Genomic DNA, 12,732 nt, shown 5'->3' on the forward strand with positions numbered 1-12,732 from the left:
TTTGCGGGTGCGCTGGTAGCGCTGCGGAGATGCAAAAACCGAGCGTGTATGCTCTTTGGTTGTTTTACATTAACTGACTCTTGGCTGAGAACAATGACGCCAAGAAGCCAACGGGCGTAGCAACAAATACTAAGCAAATACTACTGAAGCATTACTATCAAATGCAAAATAGATCTATGTTTCGTACCCAAATTTTAATAACGATAACGCATTTGATTAACACAATATTTATTGATGTTACTGGATTTTTTAAAGTTACAGTTACTAAATATACAATTATTATTGAAGTTACGGTTATTATTGAAGTTATAGTTCTTGAAGACATGATTACTCTAGAAGTTGCAGTTTTTAAAGGTTCGGTTATTTTCGAAGTTGTAGTTCTAGAAGGTACAGTCATTATTGAAGTTGCATTTCTAGATAGTACGGTGGTTATTGAAGTTAAAGTTCTTGAAGATGCTGCTGTTATTGAATTTACTGTTTTTGAAGGTACGGTTATTATTGAAGTTACAGTTCTAAAAGGCATGGTTACTATTGAGATTACAGTTGTTGAAAAGTAAACCACATTTCTAGAAGGTACTGTTGGCATTAAAGTTCTTGAAGATACTGCTGAAGTTACTGCTTTTGAAGGTAGTTATTATTGAAGTTACAGTTCCAAAAGGTACGGTTACTATTGAGATTACAGTTGTTGAAGTAAACCACATTTCTAGAAGGTACGGTTGGTATTGAAGATACTGCGTTATTGAAGTTACTGTTTTTGAAGGTATGGTTATACTATTGAAATTGCAGTTCTAAAAGGTACGTTTACTATTGAGATAACAGTTGTTGATGTAAACACCAAAATGAATATCGTATGACTGTTTAAAATAAAATGTTGGTAATCATTCCGTATTCTTCAGCATAAAAGCCAACGAGCCAAAAGATTTCTATTTCTTAAAGTGCTTTCCTTTTATAGCAGCAAGAGAAAAGCCAGTAAATGGGCAGCGAAAATAGGTAGAAAGTTTTTTTTTCTTGCTATTTGATAATATACGCTCCCTATTCTTTTTATTATTTTTTTCTTTTCTCTTTTTTTTTCAACATCAGAAAAGGAAGAAAATGGGTAGCAAAACATGAGCTGACATTTTGAAATTAAGTCGCTTTTCCATTAAAGCAGCAGCAGAAAACCCAACAAATGGACCGCAAAACTGAGTTGAAAGTTTTCTTTTCACCATTCGAGCTCTTTTCTTCCCCATTTTCACTCCTGAAAAATAATCAATATCTTATAAATTAAAATTTTCTTGCAGTGTATTTTGATAAACAATGCAATCATATCGTAATAAGTAAATAGTAATAAAATCTTTTATAATTTAATGATAATATTGACGGTAATCATTTTTTATTGATTTTTGAATTTCAAGACTGAACTTAAAACTTGTTAAAACTCAATAAAAGTGTAAAGGCAAATATATTTATGTGTGGATAAAACTTGATTAAAATGGTAAGCACAATAAATCAGTTATACACAGTTTAAAATATCACTAGCGAGTAGAAACGAAAAGATGTTAGGATGATGAGTTTCATCGTGAGTAAAATTTTGAAATTTCATGGTCTAAGAAGGAGTCATTGCAATTGTCTGATTGACCTAATTTTGCACTAACTGTTTTTTCGTTGATTATACCATATCCACAGGAATAAAAATAACGTTGTATCTGCATCGGCATAGTACACTCTTTCTTAGTTTTGCTTAGGCTCACTGTATTATGCATAAAAAGAGACAAATTTTCATTGATTTTAATTTTTTTACTTCAAAAATTGGTTTCATTATGTTTTTGAAATTTCAACCTGAAAATATGTTAATTAGGTTTTTTATAATTTTTATTTATTTGTGCTTGCCTATTTTCTTGCTTGGAGGAATAGAATAGAACGTTAGAAGTGAATTATTTTTAATTGAATTTAACGAATTATTTTATACAAAACTATAAAAGAAGGTTTATCTCTTTTGTTTTTTTCAGAAGCTATTTCATTTCGCTTTATCTTTAACTCAAATTTCCGAATAATACTTCATATTCTATATCTTCTTATCTATATCTCCAAAGAACACTTTATAATCCATAAATAAAATTTTAATACATATCACAAACATTTATTTCTCCACGCTTTGTGAATACTTAGTTTTCTCAATTTTAGTACATCGGGGTAAGTAATTTCGTAATTAGTAAGTAATTTCGAAGGATCCCTTACTACATGAAATAACGTTTGGCGAATAATAGGCTATTTTCGAAAATGTTGTGAGTTAGCAAATGTTGTGAGTTATTCATAGCTATTAAATCAAGTTTTGCCCATTTTTAGTCACTGTCATTTATAATATGTTTCCCATATGAGTCAGTATTAGGCTCACCCTATGTTTTTATTCAATAACTATTTTATCAGAAATGAATGTCAATAAAATGATGAAAGAAATTAATACTATTTGCATTTTTATTAAGTAAAATTTCAAAGATATAAATAATAATTCCTTTCAAGTGGTTCAATAGAAAAAGAGAATTAGATGATAAGCTGAAAGTTTGAGGATGGAATAATATTTATTTTTAAAATTGAAGCTAAATTGCCCCGGTAAAAAATAGCATTTTATGACACGCGTAAATTTTTTGTCAAATTTAGTTGATATTTTTTACTTTACTTTCAAAGAAGAAACTCCGTTTTTACATGTATAAAATTTAAAAATATTTGAATAAAATCAGTTTTTTGCTGATATGGGAAAAAACTTATTTTTCATAATTTAATTTGTTGTAATTTACATTTTAATCTAGCCGACCAGGTGACCGAGTGGTTAGCGTGCCTGACTGCGGAGCTGATGGTTGCGGGTTGGAATACCGCTCAGGGCATGGATGTCTCTTTATCTCTGTGTTCTATGTCCTTTCTCCTTTGTGTGAATGTGTGATTGCCCTATAAACGGATTTGTGGTTGTGTGACGTGGGCGACGCTGCTCCACCGCCGTGGCTTCGCCACAGCTGCCCACTGGGTAACGAGAAGAAAGTAGCAGTTCTGGCATAAGAGGCCAATGGGACAATACATCCTAAGTGTCCGCCATTAAAAATAAATTAATCTAATGCAAAATATTTATGAAAATTAAAAACTTAAACACAAAGAAAAATACCTTTTCATATCATTCAGTTCATCACTGATAATTGGATAGGCCCCATAAGCATTAAAATCAAACTGAAAATCATCTAACAGTTCATCGTTCAAAATTATTCTGTCAGATCTAAAATTATAAAAGTGTATTTTTTAAAAAAACTTTATTTGGAAAAATTCCCCAGATAAAACAATTAAAAAATAGTCTCTAATAAATATAAATGGAAAAAAAAATTATATATATATATATATATATATATATATATATATATATATATATATATATATATATATATATATATATATATATATATATATATATATTTTATAAACACAAAGTCATATATCAATTAATATTAAAATTAATATTGAAGAATACTATGGAAAATAATTACATTCAACACACTAGTTATTGTCATTTTAAGTGTATCATTTAGATTCACATAGTTTAACCCATTTTCGGTCAAATAATAAATATTTTTTTATTAACACAGCGACGAATATTTTTTACCAATCTTATTTTTCTGCTATTGTCAAGGGTCCTGAAGACATCTGTAAAATATTAGTAATTCATTTAGAGTAAACACTTTTTGTTGAGAAATTTTTAAACTGTTCTAGCTTATTAACTTAAAACGGTTATTGACAAATGAAATTTTTTGAAAATGCGTAATTATTCTTTTTGAGATTTACCAAATGTTTTTATGATGGATTAAAGTTGTAAGTCAATCAAAATTTTATGAAAAAAAAAACAAGCGTTGAACTAAATGGTTTGCTTATTGATTTAATGAATGTATGGTGCCTATACGTACCATTTTATATCTTAAATTAAATAAAAAAAAATTATGAATGAAATTTTTGGTGTCTTAATGAATGTAATGCAAGCATATTTCAATTAACATAACACCACATTTTATAAAATTTCTATGCTTGGTTTAAAATGGGTTAATCACTATAGAAAAATCAATTGTTTCTCATTTAGAAAATTAATTGAAAATCATATTTACTTCATCGTACTGAAAATTGCCTTCGATTAAAAAGATAATTTATTTAGATTAGATATTAAAGAAATTTTATTTAAAGAAAACTTAAAATCATAAAGTCAATATATTTTCTTTAATTAAATTGAAAAAGAACTTTACAAAGAACTGCACCTTTTCCCTTCTTTATAACCTTCTCCAAGTTGCAGATCAAATCCACTTTTATCATCATAAATAATCTGGACGGAACTGAAATTACAATAAAGCAATTATTTATTTTTCAATAAAAGTATTATTTATTTTTCAGTTCACTTAAAAGCTCATTTCTGTACTAGATCGCATTTTAAACATATAAATTAAAGTCATTTAGTATTCCTAATAAATAAATCATTAGAATTTTTTTTTAAAAATTAGATTAAGATAAGGATAAAATTGTATTAAAATTTAACATAGAAGCTAAATTGCTCTGTTCAAAAAATTTCATTTAACAGTTCTATTAAGTTATTGTATTCAAATTTCTTCACTTAATAATAACTAAAGATTTGAGTAAAAATGTTTTTCTGGCATAATTTTGATCAAAAAACCTTCGTCATCATCACTACAGTCCTCTAGCAGCAAAATAACTTGCACCCTCATTGGATCAATATTCACGAATCTTGGCTCAATAAGGGTTCAAAGGACCGTTATATTTTTTGATATTGGCCCTATATAGAATTGTCAGATTTATCCGATATTTTATATCCATTACTCAGCAAATATAGGCCCTAAATAGACCCTATGGAGGACAACATTGGCCCTATATAGGACTAACATTAAATCTAGATACCACAATATTGGTCTCTCGTTGCATGCTCATATAGGACTCATATTGAGTCAATTTTGAGCCCAACTGGAGCCAAGGTCAAATTGTTGCTAGGGCCTGATGCTGGCCAAAGAGTTCTGAATTCGCTGCCTGCATGGTTCGACGTAATTCGCCACCTTTCTACTCTAAAAGTTCTAATTTTTCCCTTTATAAAAAAAATTTGAAACACTTTAGAAGTAATAGTTAGTACTTAGTACTAACATCCGAATATGTTAAAAAGTTGTTTTCCTCTTTATGTAAAGCAAATGCGGGTTAGTTCCATCAAAAAGTCCTCCACGAAGGCAAATTTCTCCCAATGCTTGATCCAGGAGTTCCCTTGTCTTCTGGATTAGGTTCAAAATTACAAGGCTGCGTAGTTGAACATAAGTAGTCGTAAGCCCAAAAAATTGAGTCGGCTGTTCAACGACGGTCATAAAATGAAATAAAATGTTTAAAAACGAGGATCAGTTTAAATCGAGTGACTTAATTTAAATATAATTACCTCTTCATAACATCCAACTCATTACTGATTTCATGGTAAGTACCATATCCATCATAATCAAATTGAAAATTATCCACGAGTTCATCGTCCAGTATTATTTGATCAAAACTAAAATTATAAAAGAGCATTTCTAATTTATTATTTGGCAAACGTTTTAACATTTAAATTAGTTTTCCAACCATGTCAATCCGTATAAGGATCTATTTCTATGAACAAGAAGTTGAGAATAAATATATTTAAAGAGTTGCAATAAATTATATTTTAAGTTAGCTTTATTTATAATACTTTTTTCGATTGATATAACAAAACAAAAAAAAAATTGTTTAAAAATGTTTTAATGACACAAATTAGATTTTTAAAAAAAATTTTACTACCTCTTAAAAGTGTAAAAATCAAGCTTTTTGCTTTTTATAAATTTTAAAGGTTGGAGTAACGCAAATTAAATTCAACATTAGACTTAATTTCATCTTATATTTTCTTGAAACTCCTAGCTTGTACATTTTCATAGTGATTGAAAGTAAACAATTTTTATTACAATGCTATTAAGGTTAGCAATTTATAAACGTTTCACATTATTGCCTTTATTTAATAGCACATTCCTTAAGAGTCTGCACATTTTTTGCATTTAAATAGAATATTTATACAAATAGAACTGTTTTTTACATTTTTAATGTAACAACCTGAACTATGATTGTGCAGACTATTTTGCATTTAAGAGTTCAACCTATTTAAAAGTCCAAGGCATTCGGTTTCTAACATAATGAAAAATTAGAATAATTTTGTAACTCAATATTTAAAACAGATCCGATACCTTATTACATCATATTTAGTTTGAATGGTTATTAAATTGATGATAACCAAGTGGATTGTTCTTTAAAGACATTAAAATATTTTAGTTTAGGATGTCCATATTAAAATGGACCTCTATGATAGCGATAAACAATTTCCTATCGCGATAAACAATAAACAATTTTCAATAAACAACGAATTTATTTAATTCATAATGTTGACAGTATATTAAATTTGTTAATTGATATAAAAATTAACTATAAAAAGTAATTAATTTGCACTTAATAATAAACGTTATTCAGATATTAATAAATCTGATATTTTTGATTGCATAAATTACAAGGTAAATTACCTTTTGCACTCAGTGCTGTTATCATTTCCATCTTCCCAGTAATAGGGGCCATACCTGAAATTATCACAGAACATTTTTTTTATTTCAAATTTGGTATAGTATTCAATTCAAAATTATTTATATTTAATTTTTCATTTATGCTGCTCAGATGAGACATCGATTTTATTACGAAAAAGCTAATAATAATAATAAAAATAGAAGATTCAAGTAAAAGTTTCCCTTAACACAAAATAAGAAAAAAATTCTTTCTACTAAATAAAAACCTTACTACTAAAAAAAAAATATGTCTTGCATTAATGTGTAATTAATTATATATTATACAATAACACGTAACATAAATACATTAATAGTCATAAATAATTACAAAATTACACTTTAATGTATGATGAATACTCAGATGAACTAAATATTTTGAGGCTGTGGTAGCCCAGTGTTTAGAGCATTGGATTTCGTTCCGCAGGGGGGCCACAGTTCAATCCTGAAAAAATACATGCGCTACACGTGCTCATAAAACCTGTGGAATCGAAAGTCCTGTGAGCGGTCGCTGAGCAGTACCGAAGCACAGGGATCTAGAGAAAATGTCCTTCCACTTCAGATCTATGTCTAAATTAAGAGAGCAGCCTAACAAATGTATGACGCAGCTAATCTCTAAGTTGCACTTTCACCCTAGCAGAGCTCTCTTGTCAAACGACCTTGTGACTTAATTCGTCAACTTAAGCCAATAAATGGTGACGTTGGCTTATTCAAGTGCAATTAGAAACAATAATTAAATATTTTAAAAGTTTATATGATGTTTGGTAACTGATGATGACATTAAATCACATTTAATTCTGAGAATTTTAATTTTTATTTCTTTTTATCAGTGTTTTAAATTTTCTGCTAATTCTAATGATGATATTTAAAATAAATTACCTCACCTTTATCTTTATTCCCTACAAACATGAACAAATCATTTTTATATCATATCTGAACAATCACAAGATCAATTATTACGAACAAAATTTTTTACAAAAATTATAAGCATAGCATTTACAAACATTATAAGCATAGTCAAAAAATGATATAAATGTGATATGCTGTGAGCTAAATAGAATATCACCCTGATTATTGCTCTAATACTACATACAGGTTTCACGAACAATTGCCGTTCTTAAAAGTTTAAAGAATTGATCTCGAATATATTGCCCAGTTAACGCTATTAAGTAACGGAATTCGACAAAAAACGTACTCACACTCAATAAACAACTTTCTTTTCATCAGCAACCAAATTATGTTGAAAAGAAATCTGGAAAACACAGTCATTGGACCCCTTAATGAGAATTTCCTTTTTTGCACATTTCATCCAGTGTTGAAATTTTTCAAGTGAATCAGAATTTTTCTTTACTTATTGAATAAAATTCTTTTTTCTTACTTGGTGCTGATCTTTTTAACAAAACTAGTATCATCATCATTATCGATAACAGAAAACAGCGACACACAAATAAGCTACAGAATCATCAACTACAGTTACATTAAGATTTTTTTAAGAAAACTTTTTGTTTGAGCCGCGATGGCTCAGAGGATAGAGCGTTGCCTTCCAATGAGGTGAACCGAGTTCGAATGCCAGCGATGGCTAATCTATACGAATTCCGCATCCGGCTTACACCGACCACAGTGCTGACGTGAAATATGCTCAGTGGTAGATGGATCATGGGTTAGAGTCCCCTTACCGTCAAGCTAACCGTGAGAGATTCTTGTGGTTGTCCTCTCCATGTAACGGAAATACGGGTTAATTCCATTAAAAAGTACGCAACAAAGGTAAATTTCTCCCAATACTTGATCAAGGAGTTCCCTTGTCTTCTGTACTGGGTTCAAATTTACAAGGCTACGGAGTGAAACATTGGCAGTGGTCAACCCAAAAAAAAATGAGTCGACTGTTTAATGACGGTTACGGAAAAAAAAACTTTTGTTGCCAGTTTTACACATTATTCACAATAAATAAAAAATTACTTAGTAACCAGGTCTTTAAAAAAACATATAAAAAATTTAAGGATTGTTTTAATTATCCCCTGAATACAGCAAATATAGGTCCTATGGAGGCCAACATTGGCCCTATATAGGACTAATATTAAAAAATCTAGATATCTAGAATATTAGTTCCATGTTGCATGCTCCTATAGGACTGATATTGAGCCAATTTTGAGCCCAACTGGCAATGAAACAAAATATCCCCTGAATATTTTGAATAATCAAGTAATATTGATTTAAGCTTTCTATACTAATAATATATAAAGCAATAAAATTGTCGGAAACAAATATTGTTTGCTTTTTATATCTAATTTTTTTGTACTCTTTACTTGTACTTTTTTTTACAAAAACAAAATGATTAATATAAGTTCTAGCACACGAAATTTTAAAAAGTTATACTTACTCCCTTTCCTCATCACCATCTTCCTGTTCATCACCCTCAGCTAAAGATTTGGGGAAAAAGTACATATATATACTAAGAAATAAAAGTATGCTTAAAAAAAAATACAAATAATTTATTTTTTGTTTATAGGTCAATGAAGTTAGAACTGCTTATACATTTTAATTATAATAAAAAAATAGAAGGAAGAAAATTGTCTAAAAGTACTTACGATATTTATGACAAACATTTCTTGTTTTAAAAAAATGATCAATTTTAAATTTGGGACAAAAATAGATCCTCAAATGTTTCATAAAATACACTGGTGTGCAAAACTTAAGCAACAAGTGGTTTTTCGGCCACAGCTCCCCAACAAAGTATAAGATAGCCCTGAAATTGCAGTATAATATGCAGGTAATTCAGTAGAAAGATTATTTGTATGCAAATTTTAGAAATAAAATGTCGTAGGTTATGTTAGTGTACGTAAACCTTGTGGGTCGGCGCGCGCAGGTCAAAGCTGTGATAAAAGGATGAAGAGCACAGCAGTTAAAGACATTCGCTGCAAATGCAACCGATTTGTTTTGTGAAACATGTCTTCAAGAAATCATTTAGACGACTTTACTCGCTTGGAATGCCTTTAAAACTACTGGTACAGATGTTCGGAAGGTTGGTGGTGGCCGTCCAAGGAAAACAACACCGAGAGATGACCGTTACATTGTCCTCCAGGCGAAAAGAAACCGTTTTCAGTCAGCGAGCGCCATATCTCAGCAACTGTGAACAGCCACAGGATGACAAGTATCAAGATTTACAGTGGCCAGACGTCTCCACAAAGGTGGCTTACTTGCTAGACGTCCTGAACGCTGCATACCTTTAAAAGTTAGCCATCGGCGGCACCGTTTAGAGTGGTGCAGAGAACATGAAACCTGGACACCTCGTCAATGGAGTCGTGTCCTCTTCACAGGTGAGAGTCGTTTTAGTGCTACAAGCGATTCTCAACGTCAGTTGATCTGGAGAGAGGTTGGAGCTCGATTTCATCCCAATAACATCGCGGAAAGAGATCGTTACTGTGATCCTGGAGTTGTCGTCTGGGGTGGCATTATGTTGAACGGGCGGACTGAGCTTCAGATCTTCGACCGAGGTTCTGTAACTGGAGACCGCTACTGCAATGAGGTAATCCTACCCCATGTGCGTCTGTTCCGAGGGGCCATTGAACCAGACTTCATTTTTATGGATGACAATGCCCGGCCACACCGTACTGCTGATGTTCAAGAGCTACTGAAAAGTGGAGATATCACACGAATGAATTGGCCAGCTTACTCTCCAGATCTAAATCCCACAGAGCATGTGTGAGATGCATTAGGGAATGAGTGAGATGCCTCCTGGTAACACCCATCAGCTGAAAGATGCGTTAAAGGAGGAATGGAGACGTTTACCCCAAGAACTCCTGGATAATCTGGTGCTTAGCATGGAGAGACGATGCCAAGCAACAATTACAGTAAGGGGAGGGCATATCCCATACTTGGGAACATCTGCCAGTTGTACTTACGCTTCTTCGGGCAATCATGTGTAACGCCACTATGTGTCAAATAGAGCCTTTTTTGTTCCATACCCTACTTTAAGCTTTATATTCATTTCTGCGCCATTATTCTTTTACCATCGTTTAAGTACAAAATAATGCACATCATATTCAAATTTCATGTCAATCGGATGATTTCTTGTAGAGTTATGACAAAAAACGCACTTGTTGCTTAAGTTTTGCACACCAGTGTATATTAACTTCAAAAGAAAATTATAAAACTTGACTATTAGTTTTCCAACATCGTAATTCTGTTTTATTTTCCTAAGAGCACTCTCCAAAAGGAAAAAAAAATCAGATATTTTCAAGAATTAAAAAATTCCGAAAGTTTTATCTATTTTAATAACTATCATAATCGCATATCTATAACAATGAAAGGTAGAGATTTTGTCAATGTATTTGTCTAATAAAACTAGAACCGTTTGTGCTATGGTTTTAGAATTTAATCATTTAGTGCAAGGGAGAATTTCAGCTCCCAGGGGCTGTTCAAATATAACGTCAGCATATTTTTTTGACAATTTTGGACACTCCTCCCCTTTTTTTATAGAAACAAGCGCATAATGCCCCAGTTATGATTATGTGAGAAAGTCGTAGCCCTCTGGTTGTTTGCTTTGATTTTTACTGTAGTAGTTAATAAATTTTTTTAAATTTTTGAATCTCTTTCTCTTTCTTGAAATCAGAATCCTTTAGCAATCTTTTGTGTTTTCCATCTGGGTTCCAAACTTTCGACCTCTGAAATTTTTCCAATTTTTTCTGTAATCTAATTCAGCTTTTATTTCAAGTTTGAAACTTTCCACGCATAATTTTTGTTGCAGTTTTTATATGTTTTTTTTCTTCCAAAAATATGAGGAACGTACATACATTAGGTAGGTACATTCATTTTATGTTGTGCTAGAGTAAGTTGCACAATGAGCTATTGGCAATGGTCTGGGAAACATCCTTCAGGATGATCCGGAATTAACATACATACGTCACATCCCGTTTTACAAGGAGGACACATTTACACACCAACCATCCATCAACAGATTGTAATTTAGACCTGAACCACAGCACAGTCAATCTCTACTTCAGTACTAAGAGAGGTATTGATTTCTTATGGGAACTTGTAGGACTTTGTGACCCCGACAGATTTACAGATTTAGCATGCACCAGTCAACATTTCGTACACGGGAGTCTTCCGCCGGAGGGAATCTAACTTACGACCTCTTGGACATGGGCCCAACGTCCTATCAGCCAGCCCATATATATATATATATATATATATATATAAGATAAGCATTATTCATACCCCTCTTCTCTCCTTATCAGAAAAATAAACAAATCACAAAATTCATCTCCCCCCCCCCCGTTAAGTGCTTGCATAATATTTGAAGGGCCCCTGAATTAAAATTCGTCGAAAAATTTCAATTATGATATTCGGTTGAGACGTTTGAAAAATACATTTTTCTCATTTGTTTAGCCTTTATAAATTAAACAAGACTAAAGTCAATTCTGCTAGTTCTTTTTTTTTCCAGGTATTTAAAAAATAAAACTTGTATAATGATTGCTAGATTACAGATCTATTTCATCAAAAAAGGAGCAAATTGCACTTTCCTTGGGATTTAATTATTTATTATTCGTTAAGTCAGGTAAACTCTGGAATCAACGTGAATGACATGCGAGAGCTACATCAACAAACTAATATTTTATGTTATCTAAAATCAATAAATTTGTTTATAGAAAAGCTTTTGTAACGTATTTCTGTAAAATTTAATTTGAAAGTACAGTAATTGAAATAAAAAAGAAATTAGCTATGTATTAAAAAGAAAAAATAATGGAGCTAAGTTACTTATTCCTCACAAGGAACAAGGAACCGCAAAAAATTGCAGTGCAGTTACAGAAGAAAATTATGCTTAATTTTTGTATTCGGTAATAGGTGCTGTTTTTATCTGTATCAAAAGTACTAATATAGATATAGAATATAGGTATCTAAGAGGGCTCAAAAAATCTAAATTTTTTATGTACCTAGCCAGGCTATTATGAATTGTCCTCGAGCAACCAAACCATACCAAATGACAGTAAATCTTTTTTCTTGATTAGATAAACATCTAAAAACATGTTTCGTATAATCTAAGGACGTAAAGTTACCAATATGGGCAACAAATAACAAGAAATAAAATTATTATGTTATTTATTATGTATAAAATTATTATGTTTAT

General features: G+C 31.1%; 1 protein-coding gene across 1 annotated transcript; it reads right to left on the reverse strand.

Annotated features, from left to right (window-relative positions):
• Positions 1-211: 211 nt before the first annotated feature.
• On the reverse strand, positions 212-9,047 carry LOC139426878 (uncharacterized). The gene is made up of 6 exons (XM_071187001.2): positions 8,983-9,047; positions 6,573-6,626; positions 5,432-5,539; positions 4,263-4,337; positions 3,134-3,241; positions 212-1,237 (listed from the first exon to the last, which is right to left on the reverse strand). The coding sequence occupies exons 1-6, from the start codon at positions 9,045-9,047 to the stop codon at positions 1,126-1,128; spliced, it is 522 nt and encodes a 173-aa protein (XP_071043102.1). The 3' UTR covers positions 212-1,125.
• Between the last annotated feature and the right edge of the window lie 3,685 nt (positions 9,048-12,732).

The sequence above is a fragment of the Parasteatoda tepidariorum genome, chromosome 9 (assembly GCF_982258835.1).
Source record: "Parasteatoda tepidariorum strain Cologne lab strain chromosome 9, Ptep-v5.0, whole genome shotgun sequence".
Taxonomy (NCBI): Eukaryota; Metazoa; Arthropoda; class Arachnida; order Araneae; family Theridiidae; genus Parasteatoda; species Parasteatoda tepidariorum.